The sequence below is a fragment of the Mirounga angustirostris genome, unplaced genomic scaffold (genome assembly GCF_029215605.1).
Source record: "Mirounga angustirostris isolate CCGP_5_RB_7025 unplaced genomic scaffold, mMirAng1.0.hap1 SCAF_2, whole genome shotgun sequence".
NCBI lineage: Eukaryota > Metazoa > Chordata > Mammalia > Carnivora > Phocidae > Mirounga > Mirounga angustirostris.
Genome location: NW_026991710.1, coordinates 132,684,553 through 132,698,236, shown reverse-complemented (window position 1 = coordinate 132,698,236; position 13,684 = coordinate 132,684,553). Strand labels below are relative to the sequence as shown.

At 35.1% G+C, this 13,684-nt stretch overlaps 1 protein-coding gene across 3 annotated transcripts in view; it reads right to left on the bottom strand.

Moving 5' to 3' along the window:
- Nucleotides 1-13,684, bottom strand: part of GRIA2 (glutamate ionotropic receptor AMPA type subunit 2) — a 140,014-nt gene that overhangs the window by 61,416 nt on the left and 64,914 nt on the right. For all 3 annotated transcript variants that reach the window (XM_045879367.2, XM_045879368.2, XM_045879369.1), the window contains exon 3: nt 11,071-11,310. In XM_045879367.2, coding sequence (XP_045735323.1) covers nt 11,071-11,310 — 240 coding nt within the window. The remainder of the gene's footprint in view (nt 1-11,070; nt 11,311-13,684) is intronic.

Here is a 13,684-nt window from a genome sequence, read left to right as displayed (position 1 = left end):
AATACCACAGTGTTGAAATCATCAAATTGAAACTCTACATATGTTATTAAAGACTTAAGAGATATATTAACCAATTGGGAGATAAGGACCTCATTTTTATCTTGATTCAAATAAACTGTGGGGAAAAAAATGGATGATGATATTATTGAATTACTATTAATCTGCCTGCATATGATAATGATATTGTGGTTATGTTGAAAACAAGAGTACTCTTTCACAACACAAACTGAAATATGTACAGATGAAATGACATGATGGCAGGTATTTGTTTCAAAATAAATGTGAGGGACAAAGGGATATAGATATTTACAGGATTCCTTGCATATTGGTCATTAACAAAGCTGAGTTAAGAGTCTTTGGGGGTCTTCATACTATTCTATATTTTATTTAAAATATTTCATTATGAAAATTGACAATAATTTATTTTTATTTCAAATTGGGAGGTTGAACCATAAATTGAACTTAAAGTGAAATTTGTTTTTTTGGCAAAACAATAATTGTTTCCTCTGTCCAGTCATGTAACAAAAACATGGGCTACACAAGAATTTCTCAAGAGAAAATTTAAACAAGAGACCACATTTCAGGGGTGTCTGGCTGGCTCAGTCGTTAAGCGTCTGCCTTCGGCTCAGGTCATGATCCCAGGGTCCTGGGATCAAGCCCCGTTTCAGGTCCTCTGCTCTGTGGGGAGCCTGCTTCTCCCTCTCCCACTCCCCTTGCCCATGTTCCCTCTCTCGCTGTGTCTCTCTCTATCAAATAAATAAATAAAATCCTTAGAAAAAAGGAGAGAGACCATATTTCATTGTAAAAAAAAAATTCTATTAATGATAAAATTTCTTTTAAAAACATCATGGATCACCTATGCTTTCCATTAGGTATAAGTAAATCTTTCCATGATATAATTCAAACACTTTTCCTGTTTTTCATCATCAGTGAAGATAGAACATACAGCTGGCCATCATGATCAATTCAACAGTTGCCAAAGTGCTTGAAAACAATTATTAAATCTATCCAGTCTTCTTTCCTGAGTAGGAAAAAAAAGCTAATTTTCTAAACCTCTTTCACTATCTAGGTCCTACTTTTCCACATTCTAATCTTTATGCAACTAACTCTTCCTTGTTACCTCCTTAAAAACATTATATCCATGAATGATCTTCCATATGTTATCCCCATATTGTCATATAGCACTGGGATTCCTTTCTTCTAGGCCGAAATTATTTTTGTTTTTATTTAATCATGAAGTTTACCACATACTAAAATTTCAAGTGGTGATGTTCTTGATATTCTATTCCATCTCTCAACATATATTACAAGAAATTTTAAATATAAATAATGATTTGTAAATGGGTTTCATCAAGTGATATTTCTTTTTTTTTAAAGATTTTTATTTATTTGAGAGAGAGATTGAAATAGAGAGAGAGAGCATGAGAGGGGGGAGGGTCAGAGGGAGAAGCAGGCTCCCCGCTGAGCAGAGAGGCCGATGCGGGACTCGATCCAGGGACTCCAGGATCGTGACCTGAGCCGAAGGCAGTGGCTTAACCAACTGAGCCACCCAGGCGCCCCATCAAGTGATATTTCTATACCTAACATTTATTGTCAGTTCATCTTATCAAAGAATATGGAGATGATATATTAAATTTATAAGAATGCATTTAAAGAAGTGGTTGAGTTTTCAACTAATTCATTCTATGTGTCAAAAATAACTCACAGTTGGTGTGGATTTTCTATTATTAAAACTCTCAGAATTAATGTTTTGTAACCTATGAAGCCTAGAAACATTACATCCATTAAGAAACTAAATAGCTCAAGTGGTACAATATCAGACTTGATTAATTTAGTGCCATCAGAAGACAATGAATAATATTAAATCATCTCCTAGGGACAGCCAGAAGTAACTCACAATCCATAATATAGTCTGACTCATGATTAAAGAGATTGCTGTCCCAAGCTTAGTAATCCATATTCTTAGATTTGTTTTCTTTTTTTCGGTTAATAGTAACAGACCTCTTAGTCTCTTAACTTGCTTTGTGTTTCCTCACAACTAAGAGTTTTGTATTAATTTTGGTTACTTTAAAATTAGCAGATCATTTTAAAAATCACTGAAAATACATGTTACAACTATTGAGGTGAAATTAACCTCTTCAAACCTAACACAAATTCATGTTCTTGGTCTCTTGGTACCACATTCTAATTAGGGGAAAAATATTACTTGAGATAATTACTCTTTCCCTTCCACACAAACGGGCATAAAAGTATCTTCATAAATACCTCCATCTCTTAATCAGACTATAAACTTGTATGGACAGTGGAAATTCTTTATAAATATTGGTATACTTCAAGTTATTAGTAAGTGGTAATTATTCTACTGTAGTATCTATACTATATCAGGATATTTGAATTATAACAGAGACTGATTTCTTATTACTGAATTACTCAGAACAAAGAAAGCTTGAGATATGCAGTTGTTCATCTACAAATAGGAAAAAAAAAAGAAACAGAAAATTAACGATTCCTCCTAATCCATATATTTAAAATACATTCTAAAGTAACTCAAGAATATTACAAGATCTAAAATTAAGTTCTAAGCTCTAAAAATTCTCAGGCTTTTGGCTAAAATAAAGAACAGCTAGACTATGTTTTGTTGGATTACATTACCACTTCAAGTACCTAACTTTTGCAAGGCTAGTTATAGTTGTATAACTTATTTGTGAGCTGACAATCACTTAAAACTCTCCCAAAGTATTACCATCAGTACTTCACAGTTTCATCTTGAGTTAGTGTTAATAACACTGTGAGAGACTTATAGAAATGCCATCAGCCTAAAGACAGGTAAAGTTTAAGTGTTTTAGTTTGTATATTAGTGGGTGGAATTAAAAATGATTACTGCAAAGAGGTATATTTCATTTAGACCACTTCTTTCTTTTCAAAAATATTTTCTTAGTTTCATTTAAAATTCACTGCCCTTATTCATCTTTTAGGCACAGAAATTAATATTTATGATCACTAAATCATGGCAGCATGCCTAGGCAGATTAGATTAACATATATTTCCCTTATTGACTTTCTCAGGAACATCTGAAAAGAAATTTATAATTTGGAAGTATTTTTATTCTATTCATGATTTGTTCTTGGAACTGGAATCAAAGTGCCTTCCCTTCAGGGAACAAATAGTGTGGTTCAAAATTAAAATCAAGACATAAAGTTATAAAGCATTAGTTCTGGTTTTACTTACTGTCTATAGAAATGTGTTGTCTTACCTTATTGACATTGAACCAATAAATAAGAAACACATTTTGATTAATGTTGTGGTTCAAATTTAATACATAAAACTATATTTAATGCATTAACATAGGTAAGTCCATTACTCTATAGTTCCAAATATATTGAAGATCTATCTACCTACTGTCTATGAAGTAATAATATGCTTTTAGGAAGAGCACTGGGTCATCAAGGAGTGGCAGGCTGCTGCAATATGGCTTGGATAAAGAGAAGATGTGGTCCTAAAACATCACAGTCACCAAATGAACATTTTCAGCACTCCGTTCATGGGTAAACTTGAAATAGAAGAAGATGAACTCTACGAAGACCAAGATGAGTCTATGTCCTCCCTTGTTTATAATTGGAACATGGACTCCTGGACTTGTTGCTCAGCATTTTGATGGACGGTGGGAAGGAAGAAGGGTTTAAATGGCAGTCTTAGTTAGGAGCAGTGCAATAAAAAAGCATAGAACATTTTAATTTTTTTTTCATCCGGCTCATATTTGGGGCAGAATGTTAGTGAGCCATTTTCAAGCTTTGGCCATGCTGCTCAAAGAACATCAATTAGTGTATTTATAAATTGAAATTTAACAATATAGGGATGCCTGGGTGGCTCAATTGGTTAAACGTCTGCCTTTGGCTCAGGTCATGATCCCTGGGGTCCTGGGATTGAGCCCTGGGTCAGGCTCCCTGCTCAGTGGGGGAGCCTACTTCTCCCTCTCCCTCTGCCCCTCTCCCTGGCTTGTGTGCTCTCTCACTCTCTCTGTTTCTCTCTCAAATGGATAATAAATAAAATCTTAAAAAAAAACCAGTATGTTTAATTATAGACTCTCAGAAAAGTAAAGATTATTAAAAATTGAAAAAAAAACTGTATGCCAACACTTTGGACAACCTAGAAGAAATGCATAAATTCCTAGAAACATATAAACTACCAAAAGGAAACAGAAAGAAATAGAAAATTTGAACAGACCAATAACCAGCAAAGAAATTAAGTTAGTAACCAAGAAACTCCCAACAAATGAAAGTCCAGGACCACATGGCTTCACAGGATACCAAACATTTAAAGAAGAGTTAGTACTTAGTCTTCTGAAACTATTCAAAAAATAGAAAAGGAAGGAAAACTTCCAAATTCATTCTATGAGGCCAGAATTACCTTGATACCAGAACCAGATAAAGACACCACTAAAAAGGAGAACTACAGGATGATATTCCTGATGAATATTCTCAGTAAAATACTACCAAACTTAATTAATACATTAAAAAAAATTCACCACAATCAAGTGGGATTTATTCCTGAGTTGCAAGGGTGACTCAAAATTCACAAATCGATCAATATAATACATCACATCAATAAAAGAAAGGATAAGAACCATTTGGACAATTCAATATATGCAGAAAAAACATTTGACAAAGTACAACATCCAGACATGATAAAAACCCTGAACAAAGTAGGTTTAGAGAGAACATACCGCAATATAATAAAGTCCATCTATGAAAAATCCATACTAACATTATCCTTAATGGGGAAAAACTGAAACATTTTCCCCTAAGGTCAGGAACAAGACACGCATGTCCACTCTCACTACTTTCACTCAACATTGTACTGGAGTCCTAGTCACAGGAATCAGACAACAAAAAGAAATACCAAATTGGTAAGGAAAAAGTAAAACTTTCACTATTTGCAGATGACAGATACTATGTATAGAAAACCAAAAAGACTGCACCAGAAAACTGCTAGAACTCATACACGAATTCAGTAAAGTTACAAGAGACAAAATCAATGTACAGAAATCTCTTGCATTTCTATACACCAATAATGAAGCAGCAGAAAGAGAAACTAAAAAAACAATCCCATTTAGAGTTGCACCCAAAATAATAAGATACCTAGGAATAAACCTAACCAAAGTGATGAAAGACCTGTACTCTGAAAACTATAAAACACTGATGAAAGAAATTGAAGATGACACAAAGAAATGGAGACATTCCATGCTCATGGATTGGAAGAACAAATATTGTTAAAATGTCTATACTACCTAAAGCAATCTATACACTTAATGCAATCCCTACCAAAATACCAACAGCATTCTTCACAGAACTAAAACAAATAATCATAAAATTTGTATGGAAACACAAAAGACCCCAAATAGCCAAAGCAATCTTGAAAAAGAAATGCAAAGCTGGAGGAATCACAAATCCAGACTTCAAGTTATATTACAAAGCTGTAGAGATCAAAACAGTATGGTCCTGGCACAAAAGCAGATATACAGATCAATGGAACTGAACAGAAAATCCAGAAATAAATCCACAATTATATGGTCAATTAGTCTTTGACAAAGCAGGAAAGAATATCCAATGGGAAAAAGACAGTCTTTTCAAAAATGGTGTTGGGAAGACTAGACGGCAACATGTAAAATAAAGAAACTGGGCCACTTTCTCACACCATACACAAAAATAAATTCAAAATGGATTAAAGACCTAAATGTAAGACCATACAAATCCTAGAAGAGAACATAGGCAGTAATTTCTTTGACCTCGGCCATAGCAACTTCTTTCTAGATATGTCTCCTGAGGCAAGGGAAACAAAATAAAAAATAAACTATTGGGACTACATCAAAATAAAAAGCTTCTGCACAATGAAGGAATCAACCAACAAAACTAAAAGGCAACCTACAGAATGAGAGAAGATGTTTACAAATGATAAATATGATAAAAGGTTAGTATCCAAAATACATAAAGAACTTATAAAACTCAACACCCAAAAAGCAAATAATCCAATTAAAAATGGGCAGAAGACATGAACAGAGAGTTCTCCAAAGAACACATATAGATGGCTAACAGACATATGATAAGATCCTCATTATCACCAGTCATCAGGGAAATGCAAATCAAAGTTACAATGAGATATCACCTCACCCCAGTCAGAATGGCTAAAATCAACAACACAAGAAACAACAGGTGTTGGAAAGGATGTGGCAAAAAAGGAAACTTCATGAACTGTTGGGAATACAAAGTGGTGCAACCACTGTGGAAAACTGGATGAAGGTTCCTAAAAAAGTTAAAAATAACCTTATGATCTGGCAATTGTACTGCTGGGTGTTTACACAAATAATACAAAAATAATAATTCAAAGGGATACATGCACCCTTATGTTTATAGCAGCATTATTTACAATAGCCAAGACATGGAAGCAGCCTAAGTGTCTATCTATTGATGAATTGATAAGATGTGTTATGTACACACAAAGAATGATATCTTGCCATTTGCAACCACATGGATGGAGCTGGAGAGTATAATGCTAAGCAAAATAAGTCAGTCGGAGAAAAACAAATACCATATGATTTCACTCACATGTGGAATTTAAGAAAACAAAATGAACAAGCAAAGGGAAAAAATAAGAGAAAGAGAGACAGACAAAGCAAGAATCAGACTCTTAACTAGAGAACAAACTGGTGGTTCCCAGAGGGGAGGTGGGTGGGAGGATGGGTGAAATAGGTGATGGGGATTAAGGAGTGTACTTGTTGTGGTGAGTACCGGGTATTGTATGGAAGTGTTGAAGCACTGTATTATACACCTGAAACTAATATAACACTGTATGTTAACTAACTGGAATTAAAATAAAATTTTTTTAAAGTTGAAAAAAAAAAAAAAAACCCTTATAATCCATGAGTGGCCAGATCCAGAGAGTGCCACATCAAGGACAGACCAAATTGTTTGAAACTGAAGCATGTAGAGATATACTGGGAAATGAATTCATAGAATGTATTTCTAAAGCATGCATAGCAATTTTTTTATTACTGCCTTAATTTTCATTGCTTTGCCATCATATTACATTTTAAAAAGTTCATTCATGCATTTATTGCATGATTGTTACTTTTCTTCAGCCCTTAACCTCATACACTTCAAGGAAGTACCTCCTTATTTAGTGTTATGTGATTATAAGCATGCATCTTTGTTCCCTTAATTGGATAACAAAATCCCATTTCCTTGATCCAAGTAAAACACTATGTAAAGATCAAGTCTTTTACTAATATTTTGAGTCTTACACACTTATCTCTGAAAATAGTTTCAGATCCAGTGTAACACTGTTCATATTAAGACAGGAACAGCTATTTGATAATACCTTGAAAATGTGTCCATAAGGCCGTTTTTGGCTTTAATATATAATACTTAACTTTAATATATAGTACTATAATATTCTTCTAATATTCTTCTCTCAAAAGATGAACTTAAACCCAAATCAACTTGTACAATTTCATGACTGGAAATTATCTCATCACTTCAATTTCATTTAATATTTCCAAAGCATGTATTAATAAAATGACTTCAAAATGTTTCATATTCTTTTCACAAGTACATAAACTCATATATCTTCACCTGATCATCTCCCAGAGTTTTTCTTCAGTACCTCTCTTCAAATACTAGAGTTTCTCTTTTTCTATTTATGGCCTCTGTTGTCTATATGACTTTTCCCAAAAGTTCATGTTCACCTAGAGGGAGTCACACTGAGGGTGAAGTATGTCCCTAAAGAAAAATGCCACCTTCGACTTCGTCAAACAGAATTCATCTTCTGATCTTTCAACTTCGCCAGCAAGATTCAGGTTCTCATATCATCTCAAACTTAAAAAACACAGATGCTTAACCCTTATTAATACTATTTATTCAATATCAGCTCTGTTCCAGTATCATCTTAAGTGCTGTGTGTACAGTTAGGAACTGGACACCCAGTGTAATGGGTACTGCCTGGACATTGCGTTCCTGGGGCTTATACCCAGGACACAAATAAAAGACATAATGTTTGGCCTGTTTGACTAAAACTGTCCCTGGAACATAGTAGGAGCTCAATAGCAGTTCTTGAGTAAAAGAACAAATACTACTATTAATTATAAATTGAGATAAGTACTATGTAGGAAAAGAGGAGACTTCTTTGTGAAAGAATAACAGTATGAAACGCAGCTCTGTGGAAATGTTCTGTAAGCTAAGACGTGAAGGACGAGAAAGAACTAGAGGCGTGTGCAGAGATTTGGGGTGAAAGGGTTTGGTTTGGTGCATCTGGAGACAGTGAAAGAAGGTTAGTTAGATGGATTTAGCTTAGTGAGTGAGCAGGACAGTAGCATAAATTGTCAGGAACTAGAACTTAGAGCCATGTTAGGGATTTTCAATTTTATCTTCATTTTAATGAGAAGTGTTTTAAGCAGAGGAATGATAAGGTCAGAAAAGCATTGAAGAGAATTTACACATTGCAGCTGCTTTGTGGAAAATGGATTAAAGAGAAGCAAGTGTGGAAATGGAGAGGGGAGAGAAGGAACATGTGGTGGTGGCCTGGCCTGGAGCAAAGACAATGAAGAAGAGGGTCCAGAGATAAAATATATTTGTGTGGTAGAAATCACTGCAACAGGATGCAAGGGTGAAAGAGGCATTCAGAATACTCGAAGACTTCAGGCTAGTTTTATTAACGTAACAGAGCTCTAATGCAGTTAGCAGAGATCAGGAGGAAAGCCTATGAATAAGCTCAGTTTTGTAAGCCTTTTATCACATTAATAAGAAGTATGCTTCGGAATCACCCAGCACATTGCAATCCACATTTTCTTTAAATGGTTCTGTTTTAATTTTTCATTCCTCATAGGAATAGCAAAGCTCTCCCTTCTCAAAGCAGGGGGTAGAAGTTGTTGACATAACAACTTTTTTCAGCTTGTAGAGTGCTGACAGGCTTTTCCACGGAGTATTCTCATTCTGGGAGGACAGGGCAGAGAATCAGACACCTAGCTTGAGCACTCCAGATGGGATTGCTGCAGCAAATGACTACAGACTAATCAATGGCGAACTGACTGACAGCTGGCTCTCTTCTTGTCTGCCCTTGCAGGTTAACAAGGTGCCCTGTCTTGGTAGAAACAGGCTTCTGGGTTTCATTTGAACCTTTAAATATTCCAGGAAGCAAGCTGCTGAAGGAAGCCCAGTTTGGTACTTAGGTACTCTTACAATAGTGGTTCTTAATCCTTTTGAGTTTGGTTATGGGTACTGTCTTTAGAAAAATACATATGCAAACATGTGCACAAAATGTTCATTCAACTTTAGTTAAGTACACCCACTGAGGCCAAATCATATACCCAGGAATAGTTAAGAACATCTGAGATTCCAAAGAAAATTAAAACACTAATTTGAAAAGATATATGCACCCCTATGTGTACTGCAGCATTAGTTACAGTAGCCAAAATATGGAAGCAGCCCAAGTCTTGACTAATAGATGAATGGATAAATAAGATGTGGTGTATATATAATGGAATATCACTCAGCCATAAAAAAGGATGAGATCCTGCCATTTCTTACAACATGGGTAGATCTAGGGGGTATCATGCTAGGTGAGACAGATGGAGAAAGACAAATACCACATGATTTCACTTATATGTGGAATCTAAACAACAAAACAAATGAATAAACAAACAAAATCAGAATCTATTTTTAAAAAGCAGGACGAGACCTATACATACAGAGAACAAACTATAAAATACAGAAAACAGAGAATACAGAGAACAAACTGATGGCTGCCAGAGGGGAGAAGGGTGGGGTGTTGGGCAAAATGGGTGAAGGGGAGTGGGAGATACAGGCTTCCAGTTATGGAATGATAGGTCTTGGGAATAAAAGAATGTAGTCAGTGGTATTGTAATAGTGTTGTATGGTGACAGATGGGAGCTACATTTGTGGTGAGCAAAGCATAATGTACAGAGTTGTTGAATCACTATGTAGTACACCTGAAACTACTGCAACAGTGTGTGTCAACTATACTTAAAAAAATAAATAAATAAACAAATAAATAAATAGATAAATAAAATTTTAAAAAAAGAACATCTGGAATTCTATGACACATACATCAAGCAGGTCTGTTACTACCAAACTTTCCAACAAGAGATGTGGAAAACACGATGGAAGTAACCGCCCCTGAAAACACAACTTTAGTATAATGAGCCAAGATTCTATCCAAATAGTATGCTAATCAATAACATCTCATCATAAACCTAGAATTATGAAAATGCATGCGTCTGGTGTCAGAAGACCTGGGTCAAATTGTACTAGCTGTTGGGCGCCTGGGTGGCTCAGTCATTAAGCGTCTGCCTTCGGCTCAGGTCATGATCCCAGGGTCCTGGGATCGAGTCCCACATCAGGCTCCCTGCTCAGCAGGAAGCCTGCTTCTCCCTCCCCCATTCCCCCTGCTTGTGTTCTCTCTCTCTCGCTGTGTCTCTCTCTGTCAAATAAATAAATAAAATCTTAAAAAAAAAATTGTACCAGCTGCTCAAGTGGATCATGAGCAAGTCCTTTAACTCCTCTGAGATTCAGGGATGTCATTTTAAAGCAAGGTTAATGACAGTCATACCTTCCTCATAAAACTTTTGTATGTGAAAATATTTAATTGCTATTAATTTCTCTAGAAGTCCTTATTTACATATTTATTCAGTTTCACTTAAACCAGTTTTCAAGGCAGTCACTTCACTGACCTTCGACTAGTAATGTAGTCCCCATAGAGTCTTAGCTGCTGATGTGAGAAGGTGCTATTTGCATTACAACTGAACATCTGGGCATTGGGTTGGCAGAGTCTATATCTTTAAATTGAATATTCACAACTTTTTTTTAAAACTCTATGTTTCTCAAGTTTCAAATTGCATTATTCATTTACACAGAAAAATTAAACCAAGTGACCTCTGGACTTTAACACCACATGTCCATAACATCACATGTAAGTGTTATTCTATAACATCACTTGCAAGTGTCAAGTGTAGGCATTGAATTTGACCCATTACAAAGGCATAAGGGTATTTTTACTTACCTCTGTCGCTATCATAGAGATATGCAAACTTGTCCCATTGGTAGTATTCAATCAAGCTAAGAAGTGCTCCTTTGAGGTCAGGTCTCATCTGAATGACAAATGGATGTGTGCCATCTGTTGGGAAGCTGGGAGTGATGAAGGAGACATGGAGCGTTCCACAAAATGATGTGATGGTATTTACAGACTTCTTGTCATAAAATCCAAAAATAGCATAGACTCCTCTTGAAAACTGAGAGCAGACTGAATAGGAAAAATAGAAAGGATAAATCATTGAAATTGGCATACAATAACACAGATTTGCCTAAAATTCAGTGCCCTGTTATATGAAACATAAAATAATCAAATTGAAAAAATATAGAATTTATATCAATGATCCATCCAATATCTGAGGACTTATTTACTTAGCACTCTCTTTGAGGAATTCAAAGAATTATAAAGCATTAAAAAGTAATTTTGGTTACAAGAAAATATATATTATTTTTTTAACAAACCACGTAAGTGGAAACCTATTTTAGGACAGCCACATTGAAAAAATAGCATAGGGGCTCTTGGGTGACTCAGTTTGGTTGAGCGACCAGCTCTTGGTTTTGGCTGAGGTCATGATCTCAGGGTCTTGAGATGGAGCTCCAGTGTGGGCTCCATGCTCAGCAGGCAATCGGCTTGAGGATTCTCTCCCTCTGCCCCTCCCCGCACTCCTACATGCACACTCTTTCTTTCTCTCTCTCTTTCAAATAAATAAATCTCTAAAAATAAGTGTAAGTAACACTCATTAGTTATATGAAGAACAAACTACAGTTACCTGGCATTTATACACATTCATAACATCTCATTCCCTCTAATTTATGATTCTTTAAAAGGCTTTATTGTGTTAAGGATGCTTCATACTAGAAGGTCAGAGTGCTTATGAAGAGTTCTAATGCTGACCCAAAGTTCTTTAAGAGAAACCAGATTCAAGACTCACATGATACACAAAAAGACATATCACCAGAAAGAGACCTCCAACCTTGGGTCTCTCAGTCAAGTAGCAATTAAATGGAGTTCAGAACCTCTAATTTTAATCTTTCTCATGGACTTCACTTACCCATATGAAACAAAGAATATTACCAAAATATTCTGATTTAGGACCATAATCCTTAAAAAAGTAATATTTTATTTGAAAATCCCCATCACTCTACAACCCCTTACCCTCTAATGATATACAGTAAATGGCATATGAAAAACACCTTCTCCTACCCTTTTCCCCATAGTCAATCAATAATTATTGTTTATGATAATATCTAAATATACTCAAATGTGGTCTACTTATCTGTATCTCTATTCCAATCATCCAAGTTCATTAACAGCCTATACTAACATTGTACTTGCCTTGTGGCTGGCACGATCTATGGCACATTAACTCATTTGTTTCCCATGAAAACCCTTGAGGCAGGAACTATTATTATTCCCAAATAGGGATTTTGATAGGAAAACTGAAACACAAGATTTAGTGATTGGCCCAAGGTCACACAGCTAGTAAGTGAAAGATGCTGTGTTCAAACCTAGGCATCTGGATTCAAAGTCCATGTATCTAACTAATGGATAATACTGTTTTTCTCACTTGGATTATTGGAATACCTGCCCAACTTCATCCTTAATCCAATATTCCCTTTCCATTCAATTCTCCACAATATAGCCAGAATAATTTTTTGAAACACAAATCTGAAAATATCTGAGAAGTAAGGGTTACCTCATCCAAGACTGAAACCTCTGAAATGCCCTATAGAAACCACCCATGCCACAATGCTTAATTCCACCAACTCAGGTCAACCACACAGCTTTAAATTATTAAATACCTGATATTTTTTTTAAATCTCAAGGGTTATTTCAATCCAAGGAAATGGAAATAAGCTATCCAGTAACATAATCTACAACAAACCAGAGCATAATACCAAGCATCCTTTCAAATTAACTAATCCCTTTTAAAGGATAAGACCAGTGCAATCTTATTTCATTTTATTTCCTTTACAAAAAATAGAATATCTGTAGAAAAATAGATTTGCTTCATGAATAAGAGCATTGCTACAATACATACAGATTCTAATAACCAATTCCAGACAATCAATAAATAATAGGCAATAGTTTTCAGCAAGTATTAAATGATATGCAAGGAAAGGAAAGCAAGATTGGTTATTTCTGTGAGTGGCTTTTATTTATCAAATATCTCCATTTTCCTTTTATTTATGAAATATTTCCTTTCCTTTCCTAGGTATTTACTAATCTTCAGCTTACTTCTGTCTTTCTAACATAAGTTTTCTAGGATTTCTAGGTTTTATCTGTGTACTATATCAATTGCATCTCCTCCTTTATTACCAATCTTCTGCATGGTAGTCTAATGTAGCTCAGAAAACTGAATATATTCCTTTACATTCATTTCAAACTTTAACATAAAATAGAGATGAGATTTCTGCCCTTTATTTATGTTCATATTTTGTCCTTGTCTGAGTACAGAAGTTGAAAATAACCTTTAATGTGTTTGACTGGGCTCATTCTTCACATAAGTGAAAAAACCCTTCCATTTTTTAGTTAAAACCCTTCTAGGCAAATTCTACGGTGATTTCTTATTTTATAAATGGAT